The 24,280-nt window shown below is 42.3% G+C and overlaps 1 protein-coding gene across 4 annotated transcripts in view; it reads right to left on the minus strand.

The window, feature by feature from the left end:
• The window catches only part of RALGAPA2 (Ral GTPase activating protein catalytic subunit alpha 2), a 283,670-nt gene that overhangs the window by 248,162 nt on the left and 11,228 nt on the right, over nucleotides 1-24,280 (minus strand). For all 4 annotated transcript variants that reach the window (XM_075862975.1, XM_075862976.1, XM_075862974.1 and 1 more), the window contains exons 2-4: nucleotides 10,749-10,859; nucleotides 5,691-5,740; nucleotides 1,437-1,494 (exon numbers count right to left, since the gene is read on the minus strand). In XM_075862975.1, coding sequence (XP_075719090.1) covers nucleotides 1,437-1,494; nucleotides 5,691-5,740; nucleotides 10,749-10,859 — 219 coding nt within the window. The remainder of the gene's footprint in view (nucleotides 1-1,436; nucleotides 1,495-5,690; nucleotides 5,741-10,748; nucleotides 10,860-24,280) is intronic.

The raw sequence follows: 24,280 nt of genomic DNA on the forward strand, positions 1-24,280 counted from the left end.
GAAATCAGCCCTCTCATAGTGACGATTGTCACTAATAGGGCTGTGCTGGGTCTAGTTAGACCGAGCAGCAGTCTGCCACTAACGGTACCCGGCGAGCATGTGACCAGTCACATGAACACCGGGCGGAATAGAGACCGCGCCGTTGCCGCTGCCTCTATTCCTATACACAGCGTTCATGGAGCGCTGTGTACAAGAGATCGGAGAAGACAGAAGCAGTGAAAGCTGCCTCTATCCTCTCCTCGGGGTCCCCGGCAGTCACTGACAGCCGGAGACCCGACATTCAGCTGCCCGATCGCGCGGGTTTTAAGTACCCTGACTGCTGGCCGTAAAAATACAGCCAGCGGTCAGGAACCAGTTAAAGGAAAAACAAGCAGATGAGGGATCGGATCCAGGCAAAATTATCCTCTAATGTCATAGATCCGCATACGCAAGAAGAAATTTAGGCCTAGTTCAAACTGAGCTTTTAACATATAGAATAAAAATCTGCAATTTTTAATTCCCAACGTTTTTTGGGCGCTTTTTTTTGCCACCGGCCGTTGAATCTAATGCAAAAACCACGGGCAAAAACTTCCGCAGAAAACATTCAAAATGAGCGCCGGGTTTTTTTCTGCCTCCTATTGATTTCGATGGGAGGTCAGAGGCAGACACCACTTAAAGAAAGAGCATGCCGCTTTTTTTTTTTTCTTTCTCATGAGTGGCCGAAAACTGCCCAGGAAAAAAAACGCCTCTGCCTCATATTGAAATCAATGGGGGGGGGGGGATTTGGGACGTTTTTTTAGAGCGGATTCCAATGCGGTTTTCACACCAAAATCAGCGCCTAGAGACTCTGACCCTTACTATTCCAATTGAGCCAGAATTCTGGCGTACATGCTAGGCGCCACATTTGTGACCTGTTTTAGACACTTTTTCTCACATGCTGAACAAATGGGCATGGCCTAACGGGAAAGCGTGATATCTAGAAGAAATGGCCGTGGCTTAAAATGTGACATTGTGCACCAAAATTTTAGTACAAAAAAAGCCAACCAAGAGGTGGTATAAGGCCATGTTCACACAGCAAACTTTCAGGTGAATTTCAGAGAGCAAAATTCTCATTCGATGCTCCGAAATAAACACTTGAAATATTTCTGCAAAATGACACGTAAAAAATATGCTTCGCCAAATTTATGGTCATGAAGCCTTATTTCCCGATCAGACAATGGAGGATGCATTATCCATGGTTTCAGACTCCATCGTCCATCTGGGAGAAATATGGTTCCATGATGGGCAATTCATCTGTCAGCTGCATTCCAACTGGGTGTATTGTCACAGCTTTATTTAGTACTGCTCGGAATATAAAGTTGAAAATGTCAAATACCATTTTATTTCAGAATTTCAGTATAAATTATTTAATATATAAATGCAAGTTTTTTTTTTTATGCTAATGACATGATTCTTACCTATACTATGGTACTGCCAGCGGTAGAAAATCCTTTCAGGTAGTAGTTGTAGAATTTTCTAAATCAAAAGAATAGCAACCAAACAAATGTACAATGAGACACAGTAACATATGAGACACAGTAACATATGCAATAATCACTAATAAGACAACGGGGTATATGAGCGAGATCCATAATAAAAATAAATCAGGAGATTAAAGGGGTTGTGCAGGTTTTAGCAAATTAATGTTACTTTTGGAAAATTAAAAGTTACACGCTATTCCAATATACTTTCTGTATTAATTCCTTACGGTTTTAAAGATCTCTGCTTGCTGTTATGCAGTAAGAACAATCTGTCCATGGTTGTGTGATAGGCGCACAGGTGTGTCAGTCTTCTAACGATCCCAGCACCTGTGTGTCCATCACATGACCATTGGCAGAATTTTATCCACTGGAATTAAACAATGAATGTTCATACTGAATAATAACAACAAGCAGAGATCTTGAAAACCGTGAGGAATTAATACAAAAAGTACATTCGAAAATTGTATGACTTGATTATGCAAAAAAAAAAGAACATTAATTTGCTTAAACCGCCGGACAACCCGTTTTGTACAGACTGAAAGCTGCAGAGTGTGCGTAGCGTATTAAAATATACTCAGGCACAAAAGAAATCAGGACATTGCTCGGTTTCTAAAACGCTATTTTATTTGTAAGTGCAGGTTATACATGATCCGCTTTCCTCTGGGTTGGCAGAATTCAATCAGTTCAATGACAATTGCACAGCTCAGTCCTCAAGGGACACATGCAGGCCACAGATTAGGTAATGAACCCAATTCCTTATACTTCTAATTCTCTATTATTGGCTTGCTAATGTGTCCTAACTTTGATAGATCAAGGCCATCATAACTGATCATCCTTATTTCATTAGAAAGCAATGGCCTTTTTAACTATGATTTACCTTTAAGAAGGGAAGTATGCAAGGTTTGAGTATGCAGGGATCAGAATAAGGACAGGCCGGATAGAGAGATCGAGAAAGAGCAATTACTAACGGTCAGCTATAAAAATGCAAAGTACCGGACACTTCCTGGTTCGGTGGCCACTGAAAACCTCATTTCCATACGACAACTGGCATAATAAAACGGTGTTTTTTTACAGCGATGCAAAGACTAAGATATGCAAGTGAGGTATGTTTCTACTGCTTTCCCCCATGGATAATTAGTGGTGTTCACGGTTTGGGAGGCTCAATAATGATGAGATTCCCTTTTCATTGTGCAACAGGAATAATCAATGATCGAACAATGCAAAAGTGAACGTGCAAGTGGATTTGGAAATCAGAGCACGTTCTCATTCTCTCTTTCAGCTCTCGGCAGGCAAGACTGATCTCGCGAGAGAGATCACACAGCACAAGCCGCTCTCACACTGTCCGTATCTGATTGGACAGTGTCAGAGAGCTAAGTATCACGCCCCCCCTGCTATTTACAATAAAAGAAACGCCCCATTGACAGTTCAAGGGGGTTATTTACATATCAGGCGCTAAATAGAACGGCACCGATATCTAAATAGCGGAGGAGGCTAGAAACATAGTTTAAAGTAACACTAGGATTGTGCAGCACTGCCTATTACATGGTGCACTCAGCTACACATGTATGGGCTAGTGAAAGGTTCTCTTTAACTATCTAGATTGCACGGCATTAGGTTATAACTGCTCTACCACAAGAACTACACACCACGTCATCTAGAAGTCATTTTATTTCTACTGCTGAAAAGACCATGATGCATCTGGAATTGGAAACATATTTTATTCATTGCGAATAGTTAAACTCTGTTGGCGGATGTGTGGCCATAGAGGATCATAACATTTCACTAATGTATGCAGTGCCCGAGGAGACACTCCCTTTCCATATCCACTATAAGACAGAGCAGAAAGCCTCTAAGGATCAGAATAATCTAAATAACCTCCATGTAATGCTACATTTATCGTGAAACGTCCTCTAAGGAGGAAAATTTATGGCCAGCCTCAATTTCCCTGGTGATAAAAGCTGATCACGGACGTTTCAGTAGCTTGACCTATGGCGATCAAGTGATCGCTTAGCTCTCTTCATTTTAAAAGGGGGTCAACAAGATGAAGTAACTCCTTAACCCTTTAGTACCGAAGGTATTTTAAACCGTAATGACCAAGCAATTTTTTAAAGTTTTTCCATCGTCACATTCAAAGAGCTATAACTTTATTTTTCCGTCGACATAGCTGTATAAGGACTTTTTTTTTGCGGAACAAGTTGTAATTTTTAATAGCACCATTTTGGGGTACATATAATTTATTTAACTTATTATTACATTTTTTTGGTGGGGTAGTGAAAAAAAAAGAAATGGAAATTTCGCCATTCTTGTTTGCGTATTAAATTTAAGCAGTTTACTTTGTGGTATAAATAACATAACTTTATTCAGCGAGTTGTTACGTTGCGGCGATACCAAATTTTTATAGGTTTTTTATGTTTTACTACTTCTAAACAGTAAAAAAAACAAAAAAAAAGCTTTTTTTTCAAAATTATTTATTTTTGTGTCGCCATATTTTAAGAGACATAACATTTTAATTTTTTCTCCAATGTAACTGTATGAGGGTTTTTTTTTTTACAAGATTTTTGAAGGCAGGATGAACAGAAAACAGCAATTCTGGCATTGTTTTTAATTTAATTTTTTACGGTGTTCATCGTGCGGATTCAATTATGTAATTGTTTTATAGTTTGGGTCGTTATTTACGCGGCGATACCAAATATGTGGAACTTTTTACTTTTTTTCATAATAAATTATTTTGGAAGGGTAAAAAATGGGTTTTTAATTTAATTTATTACATTTTTTATTTAATAAATTTTTTATTTAACTTTAATAAAACTTTTTTAACTTTCTTTAGTCCCAGTAGGGGACTTCACTATGCAATCTTTTGATTGCTTTTATAATACACTGCAATACTTGTGTATTATTGCCTGTTAGTGTAAGGGTATGTGCACACACACTAATTACGTCCGTAATTGACGGATGTATTTCGGCCGCAAGTCCCGGACCGAACACAGTGCAGGGAGCCGGGCTCCTAGCATCATAGTTATGTACGATGCTAGGAGTCCCTGCCTCTCCGTGGAACTACTGTCCCGTACTGAAAACATGATTACAGTACGGGACAGTTGTCCTGCAGCGTGGCAGGGACTCCTAGCATCGTACATAACTATGATGCTAGGAGCCCGGCTCCCTGCACTGTGTTCGGTCCGGGACTTGCGGCCGAAATACATCCGTCAATTACGGACGTAATTAGTGTGTGTGCACATACCCTAAGGCCTGATTTACACGAGCGTGTGTTTTGCGCACGCAAAAAACGCGGCGTTTTGCGTGCGCAAAAGCACATAACAGCTCTGTGTGTCATTAGCGTATGATGAGCGGCTGCGTGATTTTCGCGCAGCCGCCATCATTATGACACTCCGTTTGGATGTTTGTAAACAGAAAAGCACGTGGTGGTTTTCGGTTTACATGCAGAGTTTGACTGCTTCCGTGCGGTGCGCGTGGTTTTCACGCACCCATTGACTTCAATTTGTGCGTGATGCGCGAACAGCGCACAAAGATAGGACATGTCGTGAGTTTTTTTTCAGCGCACTCACGCTGAGCAAAACTCATGGACTGTCTGCACGGCCCCATAGACTAATATAGGTGCGTACGACACGCATGCACGTCGCACGCATGTATATCACGCTCGTGTAAACGAGGCCTAAAACTGACAGGCATCTTTTAGGCCATGCCTCTGGCCTTTGTTAGGCCCCTGGCTGCCATAGAAACCATAGACACCCTGCGATTGCATCGGGGGATGCCAGTGGGGTGAGAGGGAGTCCCCTCCCTCAAAAAACACTCCAATGCCGCGGTCACAGTTGAGCGCCGCATCTGGGGGGTTAAATATGATAGGACACCACTGCTAGTGGTCTCCGATCGCTGCCCTGAAGCCCGAGGCTGTTCGTAACAGCACAGGCTTCAGGAGCACCCCGCCCGATGCAGGAAAACTTCTTCTGAAGTGCCGACGTGAAAAAGCGGCACTTAAGAACTACACTGATCGGCCACCGTTAAAACACTATACGACGGTCGTTAAGGGGTTACTGGAAACAACAACAACAACAATTCTATAAACTGACCCAATAGTTTGCATAATGACATCACTATAATATAAGTAAATGGTGAAATCTTAGTACTTGCCATATTAATAGATCATTGTAAAAATAAAATTAAAAAAATACTTACTTCAAAAAGAAATAGGATAGAGTCCAGCTCCTCCCTTTGAGATTTATTCCCTAAAAAACAAAACAAGTGCTCTTTATATTTCTCAAAAACCTGGAAGTACATACATTATAAATCTGCGCTAGAATTGTAAAGTCATATTCCAATTATTCACAGTACAAGGTCTAAGGATAAATCTTTTTAATACTTAAATAAAAAGGGATATTAGATCGCAATTTGCATGGCTACGCATAGTGACAGAGGTAGAGGAGACACAGTTAGTGTCTCTCCTGCCAGAATTAAACCATTTTTAGATTTTTTTTCTGGTACCACAACTTTGGTGTCATGCCGTGCAATAAAACAGTTATTAGAAATGAATCATAAAAGTAAGAAGTAGTAGCTGAAAATTACTTGTGATAAGCGAGGGAGGGAGGATTTAGGTCTAATTTATAGATTAAAAAAGTATAATAAATACCAAAAGTGCATAAGTCAAATGCTATGAGAACTAAACGGTTTTTCTGGAAATATAAAATAGTTCCAATTTGACAAAAGTAAAAAAAAAACTAAAAAAAACATTGGTCAAGATAAAGGAGTGTAAGAGCAGTCAGGATAGTAAACTTAGGCTATATTCACACAACTGGGTGCCAAATCGGCCGTGAAAAACATCAGTTTTTCACCAGGGCAGGACACATTTTCAATAGACTTGAGTCTATTGAGGGATCCGGGAAAACGGGCAAAAATGGGACATGTCCTATTTTTTCACAGTCCGTTAAAAAACCAGCTGTGTGAATAGACCCATAGACATGCATTAATTTTAATGCAGCCGTGTGATGGCTGTTAAAAAAAAGGCAGTCATATAGCCGGCTTTCCCTATCTCCTATTGAATGTGATCGGCGCTGCAATGTAGATAACAACAAAGTTGTTTTATTTTTAAAAACAATCATTTTTGCCCAAGTTATGAGCAATTTGATATTTATGCAAATGATCTTTTCAATGGACAACTGGGCGTGTTTTCTCGTTTTACCAACTGGGCGTGTATTGTGTTTTTACCAACTGGGAGTGTATTGTGTTTTTACCAACTGGGCGTTGTGAATAGAAGTGTATGACGCTGACGAATCAGCATCATACACTTATCATCGTTCCCACCCAGCTTCTTTCACTGCAGAAATACAGCGTGATGTCACCCACAGGTCCTTCAACATTGTCGTCGGACAAAGAAGATACATCGGCTCCAGGCGTCCAAAAGGTTAATATGCTCGTCTCTAGGGAGTTTGCTATGCTTACCTGACACGGTGATTCTGCTGCAGATTCAACTCTACTGACGCCTAGAGCTGATGTGTCTTCTCTCTTCCGACGCCAAGGTTGACCTGTGGGTGACGTCATCTTTCCCAGCCAGCTTCTTTCACTGCAGACAAACAGCGTGACGTCACCCACAGGTCCTTCAACCTTGGCATCGGAAGAGAGAAGACACATCCGCATCCAGGCGTCAGGGAGTACAGTTGAATTTGCAGCAGCATCACCGTGTGCAGGTAAGCATAGCAAACTCCCTAGAGACGAGCAGATAACCCTCTAGGACGCCTGGAGCCGATGTATCTTCTTTGTCCGACGACAAGGTTAAAGGACCTGTGGGTGACGTCACGCTGTGTATGATGCTGATTTGTCAGCGTCACACACTTCTATTCACAACGCCCAGTTGGTAAAAACACAATACACGCCCAGTTGGTAAAATGAGAAAACATGCCCAGTTGTCCATTGAAAAGCTCATTTGCATAAATATAAAATAGCTCATAACTTTGGCAAAAATTATCGTTTTAAAAAAAAACAAAACAACTTTGCTGTTACCAACATTGCAGCGCCGATCACATTCAATAGGAGATAGGGATTTGATAATCTGGTGACTGAGCCTCTTTAAGAACTACCAGAATATGTTAAGAATTGCTTAAATAGAATAAAGCAGTCTTAAGAATCACTTCTGTAACAGAAGCGGCCTGTTTTATGACAGCCTGTATACTATTTGAACTCCAATCTGAAGAACTTTTTGAGAAACTAAAAGTTAGAGGATACCCATATTCTATTCTTTATACTGCTTGGGAGAAAGCCAGAAATAAAAACAGGGAGGTACTACTGGGAATCCATAAAGATACGAATGCCTCATGCACACGACAGTGTGCGCCGGCCGGGTCCCGTCAGTGATCTGTGGAAAGATAGGACATGTCCTATCTTTCCACGGATCCGAGAATCGGGCCAATTTTCACAGACCCGATTTACCCACTAAAGTGAATGGGTCTGTGAAAACTCTCGGGCGCCAATGCAATGCTGTTAAAGATGGCCCCAGGGGCACTCTGTCGTGTGCAACTGCACTAAGAATAAAAATAGGAGTAGGAACAAAGATAGAGAGAGAAAAGGCTTGTCTTTTCATTCCGACATTTGGTGAAGGGCCGTTTTTTCAATAATCCCCCTATACCTACATGGCTTAGTGAAGATGTGGGCACTACTGGTTTTGTAATCAGATCATACGTTCAAGGTATCGAAAACTGGGGGGGGGCTTGACCGCATCGGTTGAGTGTGTTATCACATGCAGAACTATGTCGTTATGTGTGATTTAAGCTCTTTACTCAAAAGCATTAATAATAATATATGAACTTAAATATATGGGATGTTAAAGTTCAGCTAACTTGCTATTATATCTGTCTCTCGTAGACCATAACTTGAAATAACGTATGTCCTGGATGAACACGTGGGGTTTCCTCTCATTCAGCAAGTGTAAGACCGATGGAGGACTTTAGGACCGCTTGACCTGATGACTACTATGTATATAAGGGGGCGTGGTCTGTGATAATTCCAAGGCCTTGACAAATCGTGGGTACACACGAGACGGCCGTAGGCTTGAGCTCCACATCCACACTGCTTTTACCCGTCTCCCCGCAACAATAAATGAATAATTCGACTGAATGGCGAGTGCCGTGGGTTTTCTCTACCAATAACATTGCGATTTATGCAATCCCCAAATATCATCTATACACAAAGGGTAAAACTAAACAGCCAGCAGTTTAATGCTATCCCTACGCAACAAAATAAAAGGGAACACTCACATAAACCTACATAATAGGATATTAAATATACAGAAATAGAAATAGTTTAATTTTCAGATACTCCATTTGAAAGGATGAACGTTCTGATCGTAGAATATGGAAACCGTTGGGAGTTGTAGTGCCGTGCGACTTCCCTTTCAGGAGCCGGTGTCTGCTGCACTATTCACATAAAACAGACGGCTGTAAACCAAATCTGAGTGGCTGAAGAAGTGTAATCATGAAACATCGATTTCCCCATTGCCGCTCTATAATTAGATCACGCTCTATCATAAAGGGAGCAATACAGATCATATGAAGGTACAGATATATATGCAGCCCCATATGCATGTATTTATTATTGCCATTGTTCCTTAAGGAAGAGCGGAGAACCACTTCAAAGTGTGAAACTCGCTTTGCTGGACCTGCGGTGTCTGCGTATTACATGGAAAACTTATTGGGGAGGGGGATTTTTAAAAAGTAGTGTAAAAAAAAAAAAAAAAAAGGGAGGTAGTTGCCCATAGCAACCAATCCGATATCAGTTTTGATTTTCCAAAGGGCCTCTGGGAAAATTAAAGCTAGAATCTGATTGGTTGCTATGGGCAACTCCTTTACTTTTCCTTTGCACCAGTTTTGATACAGTTCCCCTTTTCTACCTCCTGGTCAACAAGTTTCCAGAAGAGCTGCAAAATAAGGGTCAACTCACACATAGTTTTTTGGCGCTGATTTGGACACAAAAAATGCATTGCAGAAAAAAAAAAAAAAAAGCGTCTTGTTCTTTCTGGTTGCGGTTTTCGCCTCTTACCTCCCATTGAAATCAATGGGAGGCAGACGCTCGTTTGAGCATTTTTTGCCCACTGTCCTTGCAGTAGCTTGAAAGGCCGCAGGGAAAAAAAAAAAAAAAAAAAAAAAAGAACGCAGGAAAAAAATATGCGCAGGTAGTTCAAAATCTGCCTCAAAATTCCTGGAGGAATTCTGAGGCGGATTTTTTTCTGACTGCAAAAAACTGTGTGAACAGATCCCAAGGATGAGTTCACACCAGCGTTCGAATTTCCGTTGCTCTGCCCTGTCATAGGAGAGGAACAACCAAAATGCCTGAAGCACGGTGTCCGTCGCACGATGGAAACAATTGGCGCCCGACAAAACCTAATGTGCTTTGTCGGGTCTCTGACATGGTTGCCATCATTTAGCACAGCATGCTGCAGCAAAAACCATGAAATCTGTGAAGGAGGGTCCTAATGCAGATGTGAACAACTCCTTACACATTTCAAGTATAAACAAAACAGGTCACAAAATGATACATCCACTATAGTAAAGCCGGGTTCACACGTAGCCTAAATACTGCAGATTTTCTGCAATGAATTTTGTTGCGAAAAATCCGTAGCATAATACAGTAGCAGCAAAGTGAGATAAGACAAAACTCATCTACACGCTGCGTAATTAACGAGCGGAAAAAACGCTCAGAAGTTGACCAGTGGTGCGGAATTATATTCGGCAGAATGTCAACTGTATGTGTGTAAACGCTGCTTATTTTTTCGGGTTTTCCCCATTGAATTCAATGTGGAGGTAAAACCCGAAACAAGTAGCAAATGTTAAGTTTTTTGCTGTGATTCACAACTCAGAAAAAGAAAAAAGATCTTATACTTACTCAGGAGTCGGTGTTTCTTCCTCCAGGCCGGCCTCCTCGGTTGACGTTTCATCCCATGTGACCGCAGCAGCCAATCACAGGGTGCAGCGGTCTCCTGGGATGAAACCTCATCCCAGGAGGCCGGCCTGCTAGCAGGTCGGCTAAGTGTTTCAGTTTACCGCAGCGGACATTACGGGAGAAAAACTGCACCACAGTTTGGTGCGGTTTGTCGCCCGGAATTCCCTGCGGCGCACAGGACGGATAAGCGGTGTGCTTTTACGCAGCGTATCCGCCCCGTGTGAACTCAGCCTTGATATACAGAATTGTGCACAGTGATATTAGTACACAGGGATAATATAGTGACAGAATGAATGACTGAATGAATACCTTTTAGCTTTAAGCTACTTTCCAGTGTAATGAAATTTTCATAGAAGATAAAATAAATCTGAGAATAGTGCGCTTCAAAGAATTGCTTCAATTCACTCCACTCCTGAATGTCTGTAAAAACACAGAAAAAGGATTTATTGCAAAAATTCCAGCTATATTTACTGTACACATTTAATGATGAAATAGCCGCTAAATATTTACCCCTTTAATGTAAGTTTATCAAAGTAGAGTCTTTCGATCAGGATCCCTCACTAGCACATGACCCTTGGCTCTAAGGGCCACTGGCATCTACTAAAAATAATAGGCGTCCATTGCAAGACAGCATCCACCATATTTGATTTTGACAACACATACCCATACCACGACCGTAAGGGTTTGTACTGTCCACAAATACAGATCCAACGGCTACACATCTGTAGCTGTCCACAACTGCGGAAGCGCTCATATGGGGAGTCCGTGCTGCAATTGCGAAGGATAGGACATGTTCTATATTTTGTAAATCATTTCTACAGCCTGAACACACATCCGTAAATATACGGAAAGGCATCCATGGCCAACAGAAATGAATTGGTCCGCAATTTCATCCGTCATCGCGGGTTCCGTAATTACCGATTCTGTAATTACAGATGAAAACTATAGTTGGGGCCTTACTTAAAGGGGGTCCCTTCAATTGCCTTCACGTCATTACAAGAAATCAGTGATCAACACGAACCAAAGAAGTTTTACTGCTTACTAAGTGGTGGTACCACAACTTTTTAGGCATCTGTGGGGTCAGAGCTCAACAAGTGTACCACCAGAGTGGTTTTCTTACATGTCCAAAAGGACATATGAGAAGGAATGTCAGAACAACAATCATTCAGCTGTAGGATTGGCTTATAAAATACTATTCACACACAATAAAGGATGATTCACTCAAAAAGATTTACATTTGACAAGCTGAAGTGTAAGCTTAAGTATATCTAATCCATGTCAGACCAGAAGAACAGGCGTATAATTAATGAAAAACCCTTAATGGCTATTTCTACATTTTAATAGGACATTATTGAAAACCAGCACTCAAACTTCTCAAGTGACCAGTTCTGAAAGGTGCTAGAAAACGTCCCATCTTGAACATTTATGGCATATATCCACAGGATATCCGTAATCTACATTCACTTTATGGGCGTTACTGAAACCGCGTAAGCCCAGCTGTTTCTGTAACTCCAGATCACCTCATCAGAAAGTGACCGGGAAGTAGCGGGAGCCGAGCAAGGTAGAACGGGGTTCAGAGGTGGGAACAGCATCTATCGGACATTTATGGCATATCCTGTGGAAATCCATGGGAAAAGCCTTTTAATTAATAGGTAACCGTCCCAAAAACATTACACATTCTTGTTCCCAACCGATAGTAAAGTGGTACAACAAGTAATCATCAAGCTCTATACAAAAAATTGAAACGGGGCCTCAATCTCCCATGAGCACCATCAGTATCAAATTACTTCAAGTGATGAAAAGGTTCTTAATATTACGGTTTTTGCGGTTCTGTGTCCTGCCTCCATTATTTTCCCTCAGTATTCTCCCTACATTTACATTCACACTCCTCTTCTCTCTCCCCCATCATCCATAATTATCACTAATCCCTCCCCTCTGAGGCTCCATTAGGATTTCATATTTTCTTTAGAACCATACGTAGTGGTGTACGCAGCAGATAGGGGGTCCTACAGTCAAGAACAAACTAGGCTCTCCGTTATGGTGGTTGGTTTTCGCCACCAAGGAGAAAAGGGACATGTGTTTCCACCTTTACCGCCTTTTTCATGACCCCTTTGCCAATGCTCCACCCGCTCCTGTACTGGTTCTCACCCCGTAATAACAAAGGGGATGGGACCAACAAGGGCTGGACCCCCTCTCCATAGTAAATACTCCCTGAACTATAGAAAAATACTGGACGTAATACTGGACTAGTCACAGCCATAATTTGGTGTCTCTCTATAATGTAGGTGACATACACAATACAGTTATTGGACTGCCTGATAGAAAACAAATAGAAGTAGCTTCATCATAACGACCGGTAGTTCAAATGGAAAACGAAGCCGTTTCTCATAGCAACCAAACAACTTGCTGCTTTAATTCTTCCAAAGTCCTCGGACAAATAAGGGCTGAGATCTGAAAGGTTGCTATAGACAACTGCCCCACTTTTCCCATGCACTAGTCTAGATACAGCTTCATTTCTCGAACACGCTCGTCTAGACGCAAGGCAATCAGAGAACAGATTTTCATTTATTACAAGGAACAGATTTGTGTCAAAATAGAGATGAAAAGGAAATTAGCAAATGTTTACTCTGAAAAGAAATGGCAGTGGCCTAATTAGAGCCGATGTTACATAAGACTCCGGCACAAGCTCGTTTCCTATTTTATGTAACAGACAAACTGCCAGATCGTCACACAGTTCTTATATATGCACAAATCACGATTGTGACCTGTACAAAGCTTGTGGATAGGTCAAAAGATAAAATAGAAGGATTCCGCTGCTACAGCGAAGAAGAACGTGACGAAACCTTCAGTCTAATAAAAGCCATGAAAGAAGTACAAAACCTTCCAAAAGCAATATGCAGTGGTTATTCGATTTTGCATTTCAAGGGGTATTCCCATCATAAAATGTTGATTGTTGGGGGATATATCTCTGGGGCTTCCTGAAGAACAAAAGGGCGAAGGTCCTTTCGGCTCCTCTCCTGCACAGCGACGCTCCTGGCCACACACTCTGGAGGGAACGGCAACACCGTTGCATTCAAGTGAATAGAGCGGTGGTGTCTTTCCTTGCACAGCGGGTAGATGGGAGCGTCACTGTGCAAGGAAACCCTATGTAGGAGCGCTGCTGCCCCTTCATTTTAGGGATCGGTGGGGGTCGCAGCACTAGGATCCCCAACAATCAGTAAGTGATGACATATCCTAGAAATACGCCATCACTAAGGCCCCATGCACATGGCCGTAATTACAAATGAAATTGCGGACCCATTCAGGTCTATCGGTCACGGACACCGTTCTGTATATTTACGGATGTGTGTCCAGGCCGTTGAAATGCTCTGCAAAATATAGAACACGTCCTATTCTTGTCCGCAAATGTGGCACAGACTCACCCATAGAAGTCTATGGGCGCTTCCGCAATTGCGGACGGCTTCAGATGTGTATCCTTAGCTGCAGTCTCCGTATTTGCAGACAGTAAAAACTATTACGGTCGTGTCAATGAGGCCTAAATCTGGCGGGAACCCATTTAAAGAGTACATGTCAACTCTCCTCACATATCTGTCTTAGTAAATAATAGTGTTCCCCATAAAACAACAATTCTGGAGCATCTTTCCGCGCTGTACCGTTTCTCTATTATTCCTCCTAGAAAACGATGAATAAATTGGGTGTTACCAGTTGGGGGTGTAGCCCTACACTGCTGACAGTGCACGCCCTTTGACAAGGGGAACGGTAAGACCCGGTTGTCAATTTATTCAGAGAAACAGCACCACACAGGGTTCTAAGAAAATATGTATTCCCCATAAAATGACAATTCTGGAACAAGTATCCACTGAGACAGACATGTCAGGAGAGGTGACACAGTGCTGTAGCTATTCAACAAAGATTAACCCCATGACGCACCAGTACGTCATGGTGCAGGGGGTGATGTTTGGAGCGCGCTCACACACTCAGCGCGCTCCATATGCTGTGGGAGTCGGCTGTGTTTTACAGCAGACACGCGAAACTAACAGCTGGGAGCAGCGATCGCGCGGTTTAACCTCTAAAATGCTGCAGTCAATCACAACCAGAGCATCTGAGGCGTTGAAAAGAGGGGGGCGGCCCACTCCGATAGCTCCCCAAAATTTTTAAATAAAAAGTGATCAAAAAGTCATATGTACCAACAAATGGAGCCAATAAAAACTACAGCTTGTCCCGCAAAAAAATAAGCCTTCGCACCGCTCAATGCACGGAAAAATAAAAAAGTAGTAAAATATAAAAAAAATGTATATAGATTTGATATCACTGTAATCGTATTGAGCCACAGAATAAAGTTAAGTTGTTGTTGTTTTTACCACACGGTGAAAGACGTACAAACGGAACCCAAAAAATAAAATTGAAGAAGCGCGATTTTTTTCCAATTTCAGCCCGCAAATTAAAAATTTTCCGCTTCCGAGTACATTATATCATACTTTAAATGCTACAACTCCTTCCGCAAAAATATAAGACCACACACCGCTCTATTGACAAAAAATAAATAAAGACGTTATGGCTCTTGGGAGGTGGGAAGTGAAAAACGAAAAATAAAAAAAAATGACAAATGGCACTTTAATACTAGTCAAGGAAAATAGTATTAGAACGGTTTCTATGGAAAACCACGTCTCAGTACCACATGCAAAAACGGCAGTCAGTTTTTAATGCTATAGTTCTCTCTACTGAAGTCCATGGGGAAGAAACGCAGCGAATAAGTGAAAAAAAACGTAATTGATGAAATTGGGCTGAAAAAAAAAACGGCTGACATTGTGACTGGAAAATCAGTGGGCTCCGTCCAGGTCTGGGATATGGCATGCCCGAATAAGCCACAGAGTCTGAATGGAAATATAATGTGTTTCTATATACCACTAGTGTGTAATAATGCCAGTTGTACACCAATAGGCTGCTGTGGGCAATTCTCTGGTAAATTCTATGGCTGGGTTCTTGCCACGCGTTTTTGTTGCATGGGTTTTTTGTTTGTTCTCTCAATGGGAGTACCTCAACCAAAAATAAAAAGAAAACACATGCGAAAAATGCAATAGAAACGCACAGTGTGAACCCAGCCTGAAGCCGGTCGATAAACTATGGATTTCCATATATGTAGGTCTGTAGTGGACATGGTGGCACAAGCTACAGATTGTTGTAAAAATATATATATAAGTAGCTTGTTGACATTTTGCTATAAAGCCGCTTTACTAAGGTGGTAACTCATGAATCAACTTGCAATCACATGTAAACATATACACAAGTCATTGCAATATTTACTGTATGTTTTGCCCCATTATTTCTATTTACTACCAACAGGCTGTGGCCACATATGCAATTCAACAAAAAGTCAATAATAAAAACAACACTATTATAAACGACCCACACTATGTGTTACACACAAAGGATGCTAATAGCGCAATTCTTAGTTTGGCCATACGACACTCAATCCTTACTAACGGGGAAAAGTGACAGTCCACGTTGCCCAGTCAGTCCTGTTATTGTAAGATAAGCACATCCACTTGTTTACATCCTCTTCCCTCACAGCCGACTTACATCTAGAAAGCAGCAAACCAAACATTCAAAGCAGAACGATAAAAAAGGTCACGAGAATACTACAGAGCAAACTTCCATCTATTTTCCTGTCCAGCGCCAATTAAATCCTGCCTATCCATGTCCTTTTAATAAAGATGTCCACAGATGGACTCCACAAGACCTCCGAAGGTGTCCTGTGGTATCTGGCACCACGTCCTGTAAGTTGCGAGGTGGAGCCTCCATGATTAGAAGTTGTTTTTCCTGCACATTTTACAGATGCTCCGTCGCATTGAGATCTGGAGATTATAGAAGCCAAGTCATCACCTTGACATTTTTTCTCTGTTCCTCAGACCATTTCTAACCAATCTTTGCAGTGTAGCCGGATACATTATGAGGCTGAAAGAAGTCACTGACATTAGGGAATACCCTTGCCATGAAGGGGAGTTCCTAATCTGCAACAATGTTTAGGTAGGTGGTACCTGTAAAAGTAACACCCACATAAATGCCAGGTTTTCCAACAGATCACACTGCCTTTGCCGGCTCGCCTTCTTCCCACAGTGCATGGTAGCGCCATCTCTCCTCCAGGTGAGCGACGCACGCGCACCCGGCCGTCCACATGATGCAAAAGAAAACATGATCCAACAGACCAGGGCACTTTCTTTCGTTGTCCAGTTCTGATGCTCACGTGCCCATTGTAGGCACTTTTGGTGGTGGACAGGGGTCAGCATAGGCACGCTGCTGCATTTGGGGCTGCGTAGTCGCAGAACGATCAAACTGACATGCACTCAGTTCCTAAAAGTTTTCTATCATAGTTCGTTTTCACATTTTCAACAACTTGTGCTACAATAGCTTTTCTGTCGGATCAGCGGCTCTCTAGTTGTCCTTCCTTAGAGCACTTTCGTAAGTAGTAACCACTGCATACCGGGACCACCACACAAGACTTGTGGAGATGCTCTGGAACAGTCGTCTAGCCATTGCATTTTCAACTTCAAGAACTGACTTTGTTCACACTGAGTATTTTGGGGGAGGAATATCTGCCTCAAAATTTCGTTTGGAACTTTGAGGCTGATATTCCTCTCCCTGCACGCCGATTTTCACGCCGTTTTTCGCCCGTGGCCATTGAGCGCCGCGGGCATAAAACAGCGAGATATACGCTTTCTCCTGCCTCCCATTGAAGTCAATGGGAGGTCGGAGGCGGAAGCGCCCGAAGATAGGGCATGTCGCTTCTTTTTCCCGCGAGGCAGTTTTACTGCTGGCGGGAAAAAGACGCCGACGCCTCCCATTGAAATCAATGGGAGGCGTTCTCGGGCCGTTTCTGCGACGCGGTTTCCGCGTCAAAAAACTCGGCAAAATACCCCGTGTGAACATAGCCTAAAGTTGCTGCCCAATATATCCCAACTCTTTACTAGGCACCAAAGAGAGAATAGAGGTTATTCACTTCACCGGTCAGTAGTTTTAATGTTATGGCTGAACAGTGTATGCCACGGCAACCAACAATGTATTCAATAATATACGTTTGATTTATAATGGTATATATTGTATTCTTTTACAAGGTTCAGGATGAGTAATTGAGGATATTACAAAAATGACACCTAAAGTTACAAATTATTCCTTCAGTAAATACAAAAAAATAGTAAAATGAAATATAATAAAAAGCCGTTTAACCCCTTAATGACTGGGCCATTTTGCACGTTAATGACCAAGGATTATTTTTTGTTTTTTCACGGTCTCATTCCAAGAGTCGTAACTTTTTTTTTATTCGGTCGACATAGCCGTATAAGGGCTTGTTTTTTGCGGGACGAGTTGTATTTTGTAATTGCACCATTTTTAGATGCTTATAATATATTGATGAACTTTTATTAACTTTAATTTAGGAGAGAATTTAAAATAAGCAGCTATTCCAGCATTAATTTTCACGTTATAAATTTACGCCGTTTACTATGCAGCGTAAATAACATGTTAACTTTATTCTATGGGTCGGCACGATTACGGGGATACCAAATATGTTAAGGTTTTATATGTTTTCCTACGTTTGCACAATAAAAAGCCTTTTAGAAAAAAAATTACTTGTTTTTGCATTTCCGCATTTCAAGAGCCGTAATTGTTTTATTTTTCCGTCTATGTGGCCGTATGTGGGCTTGATTTTTGCAGGCCAATGTGTAGTTTTCATTAGTACATAGGACTTATAGATTAACTTTTATTACATTTTTATGGGGGGGAATGGGAGGAGAGAATTTTGCCATTGTTTTTTGCGGTTTTTTTGGAAGCCGTTCATCCGGCGGTTTAATTAATGTGTTCATTTTATTGGTCAAGTAAATAAAACCAGTTTTTGGGCAAAAAAAAGTTTTATTTGATTTTGACTAATTTTTTATTATATTTTTTCACAAATTTTATTTAACTGATTTGACATTTTTTTTTTAGTCCCACCAGGGGACTTCACTATGGGATCTGTTGATCGCATATATAATGCTTTGGTATACTTCGTATACCAAAGCATTATTGCCTGTCAGTGTAAAACTTTTTTTTTTATGATACTGCCTATATTGATACAAGTAATACCCATACTGGACTCCATTCTGAAAAAAATGTAAATTTTCCTTTGATGTAGATTGTGATTTTCCAAACATGTTCATAAATTTCCCTTGAAAACATTGAATGCTCCTGAACAGAAGCATTTCCCTATACCACAGCGAACATGGCAAATTTTGTGGTCCGATACAACAATTGTGACTAGAAAGCAAACACCTATGCGATTTTCTAGGCCAAAAAAGCTCAGAGAATAGAGAGAGAGAGAATAGAGAGAGAGAATAGAGAATAGAGAATAGAGAGAGAGAATAGAGAATAGAGAATAGAGAATAGAGAATAGAGAATAGAGAATAGAGAATAGAGAATAGAGAATAGAGAATAGAGAATAGAGAATAGAGAATAGAGAATAGAGAATAGAGAATAGAGAATAGAGAATAGAGAGAGAGAGATTTGCATTTATGCCTAGGATAAAGTTAACAGTACAAAAGGCAGAGAAATCCAATATGAGAATGTAATTGTATAAGGGCAACCTGAATCTTGAAGCTCCACAACTACGGACAAGTCCTATCCTCATGCGTGGCCGTATCCAGAATACAAAACAAACAGGTAATGAAATATAAGAACTCACCTGACTACCAGAACTAAGAAAAGAGCCTGAATCCGAGGATTTTTTACACCCTGCAGTCACATCCTATTGAATTTTTCCTTTGTGTCACTTAAGTTAATTTTATCTATACAGAACAATTTATCGTGGCCGACTTTCTACACAGCAAAGTCTTCCAGGTAATTGCTGCACTAACCACTGTAATTCTCAGAGTACTCCATCTCCCACTGGGCACCATTAGACAGAGCCCACACCAGGACATTTAGCCCAGCGGGTACAGCTTAGCAGAGAAGATGCTTTAAATCACATCTATTTCCTTCCCCACTGAAGGGCAGTCGGGTTATTTTACAGAGCGGACCTTTACTTGCAACCAGTGGAAAAAGTGAATAAAAACTTTGACCACTATACAATGGCCTGAGGAAAACAGTCCAGCCATCACCGCACAAACACCTACATGCATGTAAAGAAAATCACCCTGACCGCATGGACAAGAATTCTAGGAAACAGAAGTGATACCACTACAACATTGGGATGATTTTGTGATGGGAGGACAGCATGGTAACAGACATATACAGCCAGCCTCTCACTAGACTGGCTGATAACATAGGACACTTGTTCCTCAGCTAAAAAGCCATTCTAGACATGGAATTTAAAACAAATAAAAAACAAATCACCCGTGTATTTGTTAGCTCGCAAATATGGCAGAAAAAAAGGGGGTCCATCTCTTCCTTTACCCTTCACCTTGCGTTTTGGATAGGCTGTGGGCATGAAAAAGATCAGTGTTGGCCACTGTATGGATTGCAGGCCCTTTTTCAGATTTTCATTTTCGTTTTTTCCTCCCCACCTTCCAAAAGCCATGACTTTTTTATTTTTCCGTCGATATAGTCCTATGAGGGCTTGATTTTTGCGGGACGAGTTGTGATTTTTCGTAGCACCATTTATTGTGCCATATAATGTACTAGGAAATGGGGAAAAATTATTTGTGGGGTAAAAAATAAAAAAAACAGCAATTCCTCCATTGTTTTTTGCGCGTTGTTTATACGGAATTCACTGTGCAATTAAAACAACATGTTAACTTTATTCTGCGGGTCAATACGATTACGGGGATACCAAATATATATAGTTTTTTCTATATTTTACTACTTTTACAAGTAAAAAACTAAGTGTAAAACATTAAATTTATTTTGTGTCGCCAAATTCCGAGAGCCATAACGTTTTTATTTTTCCGTCGATTAAGTGGTATGAGGGCTTATTTTTTAACATTAAAAAAAACAACTTTATTTTACAAATTTTTACTTTTTTTATTAGTCCCCCCAGGGGACTTCAACCAGCGATCCGTATATCGCTTGCACTATATACTGCAATACTAATGTATTGCAGTATATCGTGATTCTGACAGGCATCTATTAAGCCCTGCCGGAGGAACAAAGATGCCACAAAGATGGCAGACCTGGGGGCCTTCATTAAGCCCCCAGACACCCATAGCAACCATCGCCACCCCGCGATTGTAATGCTGGGGGTGCGATGAGCTGTTAGGAGTCGTCGCCCCCTCTAACGATTTAAATGCTGCGTTAGCTATTGACCGCAGCATTTAACTAGTTAAACGAGCGGGATCGCGCTCGTTACTCTGAAGGGTCAGCTGTAACATACAGCCGACACCAGCATCGTATGGAGTGGGTTCATTCCGTGAGCCCGTTCCATACTTCCCCTACCCGACTTTGGCGTATGGATACGTCAAATGTCGGGAAGGGGGTTAAAGTCACGCCTCCTAAACATCCTGGATTACTGGCACGGTTATACATTTCAGGCATGATGGCACTGATCAATCATAGATCACTTCTGCCCAATGTTCCCTCTAAGTCTTGGCAGCTCCTGAGCGGGGCAGTTAGGGAGCAGGGCAGGTCTCCATCAATGGTTGGCGATCTATTGACCAAAGTAATACCCCCAGTAAACGCTAATATAGCAACTAAATAAGAGAATAAGAAAACTTATTTGAAATGAGTTTTAATTACTTTTTTTTTTTTTAAATACTATAATATTACAAGTCCAGCAGTAAAATAGACGACAGTTATAAACACCAATTATAGGCATCAATAAAAGTATCCCTCATCACACCACTGCCCTGTAGATAGAGCCACACAGACCCCCCCCTGTAGATCGTGCCACACAGACCCCCCCTGTAGATCGTGCCACACAGCAATTCCCAACCTTGTATTTAGGGCTACACAGCCCCCCTCTCCCCTTGTATTTAGGGCTACACAGCCCCCCTCTCCCCTTGTATTTAGGGCTACACAGCCCCCCTCTCCCCTTGTATTTAGGGCTACACAGCCCCCCTCTCCCCTTGTATTTAGGGCTACACAGCCCCCCTCTCCCCTTGTATTTAGGGCTACACAGCCCCCCTCTCCCCCTTGTATTTAGGGCTACACAGCCCCCCTCTCCCCCTTGTATTTAGGGCTACACAGCCCCCCTCTCCCCCTTGTATTTAGGGCTACACAGCCCCCCTCTCCCCCTTGTATTTAGGGCTACACAGCCGCCCTCTCCCCTTGTACTTAGGGCTACACAGCCCCCCTCTCCCCTTGTACTTAGGGCTACACAGCCCCCCTCTCCCCTTGTACTTAGGGCTACACAGCCCCCCTCTCCACTTGTATTTAGGGCTACACAGCCCCCCTCTCCCCTTGTATTTAGGGCTACACAGCCCCCCTCTCCCCCTTGTATTTAGGGCTACACAGCCCCCCTCTCCCCTTGTATTTAGGGCTACACAGCCGCCCTCTCCCCTTGTACTTAGGGCTACACAGCCCCCCTCTCCCCTTGTATTTAGGGTTACACAGCCCCCCTCTCCCCTTGTATATAGGGCTACACAGCCCACCTCTCCCTGTATATCGGGCTACACAGCCCCTCCTTGTATATAGCGCTGCACAGCCCCCCTCCCCTTGTATAAAGTGCTACACAGGGCTACATAGGCTATATAGGGCTACACATCCCTCTCCCCTTGTATATACTGCTACACAGCCCCCCTCCCCTTGTATATAGCGCTACACAGCTCCCCTTGTGTATATAGAGCTGCACAGCCCCCCTCCCGTTCTATGTAGCGCTACATAGCAATTACCCCCGTTATGTAGTGCTACACAGCCCCCCTCCTCCCCTTGTCTATAGTGCTATACAGCCCCCCATCCCCTTGTATATAGTGCTATACAGCCCCCCTCCTCCACATTGTGTATATAGTGTTACACAGCAATCCCCCCCCCACTGGTATATAGCGCTACACAGCCCCCCTCCCCCACAGCTCCTTAAAAAAAAAAAAAAAAAAAAAAAGATTGTAATTACCTTGCCCCCTTCCCGCGACAGACGGAGCGCTACACTGCCTCTCCGGCAGGACGCAGGCGCAGACAGGCGTGATGTGACAGCCTCACGCCGGCCTGCGCGACTCCCAGCGCTTTATAGGCTGCAGGTTTAACGTGGCCTTCAGCCGAAGAGTATTCATTTGTATGTGCGTCCTGAGGACAAGTGAATGTGGCTGTCCCTAGCACCGGAGCCCCCTCCGGTGCTAGGGACGCCACTGCATCCGCCCGCGTGCTTTAAACTTTAGTAAGCTGGCGGATTGCGGAAGGTGCGCAACCGCACACCTTATAGGAAACACTGCTTCTGCCTCAGACTCCTCCGGTAGTTATCCAAGACTGGAGAAATTGGCGCAGAAACAGATCTTAATATTTGTTAATGTTCGTTCAGCCAACAGCTATTTCACCGGACTCTACGAACATGCAGGCTCGGTCGAGCATGCTTTCCTGTTTCAATTGGAAGAGAGAATAAACCATTGCTATACCCCCCTAGTAACAGGTGATCTCTGCTGCGCAGAAATTGCTCAAGCACCCATAAGACAACACCTTTCGGCACATGTGAAAGCACCATAAGGGCGACTTTACACAGGACATTTGCTTACAGCAGATTGGAGATTCTGCAAATTTCTATGTAGAACAATTAATTTGATTACCAATGAACAATACTTTAATTGTTCATCAATGATCTAGAGCAGGGGTAGGCAACCTTTTATGTACGGCATGCCAATAAAAAAAAAACAATGATGAAATACTCAGTGTGCAATGCAAACATGAGTCATAGGGGTAACTGCATGCAGGAGAGACCGTGACTACTGAACACCAGCTTGGGAGGGGCGGGTGAACATAGTAGAGGGAGTTGCCAACTTTCGTTTACAGAGCAGTTACTGAACTCCGTCCGTGCGGTGATGTTCACCCGGAGAGAGCAGCGCTTCATAACGTGCTTGGCGTCGATGAACACCAGGAGAAAGTGTTTCCTGGTGATGAGCGCCGCCAAGCACACAACGGCGCTGGATACTAGGAGAGGGAAGTGTGCCAGCAAACCATGCCTCACATGCTGGCTGTGGCTCTGGTGCCACAGGTTGCGGACTCCTGATCTAGTGACATACATATAGGGGGCAGTCAAACCTGAGCCCTGGTGCCTGAGGGGCTTCAAGGTTCCCTCTGTCACATAAGACGACAGCAGTACTAGAAACGTAAAGCGCAGACGTGTGATGGGATATTGTGATAATTACACAGGACTGAGCTAGCATACTAAACAATAAATACTTTACTTTATTATTATATTATAGATCTTGCATCCGGTGTGTGTGTTTGCTTTGCACATAGTTAATTACTATTATAAACAATCATTTTAATGTGAACGATAATTGCTTTGTGTAAACAGCCTCCACTACTTTGTTGTTGTATATAGGAGAATTATTAATGCTGGGTCACTAAAAACATTCAAATTGGCTCCCTGACTGGTCTGACCTGCTCCTGATGTCTCTGTATGGTAATGACAAAAACGATGCTCGACTGTCACTGGTGGATACAACTCGCTGAAAACTTGTCAGATGGTCACGATCAAATTCCTTGACATTTACTACAAAATGACTTGGAGGGGCTACGCCTTCTATCTGTCAAGACATTTATTAATAAAAACTATTTTTTTAAACCCCTTTATCTTTTGTACCGTTTCTCAGTCATGTTATGTCTGCTCCGCTTATCTCTAAAACTAAAATTCTGAACTCTGCTGGTTTCCGGTTACTAGAGAGTATGGGAGCTCAGGGGGCAGTTGCTTTCCGGACCTCTGGTGTCTGTTTACAACGGGTGATAAA

The sequence above is a fragment of the Rhinoderma darwinii genome, chromosome 4 (assembly GCF_050947455.1).
Source record: "Rhinoderma darwinii isolate aRhiDar2 chromosome 4, aRhiDar2.hap1, whole genome shotgun sequence".
Taxonomy (NCBI): Eukaryota; Metazoa; Chordata; class Amphibia; order Anura; family Rhinodermatidae; genus Rhinoderma; species Rhinoderma darwinii.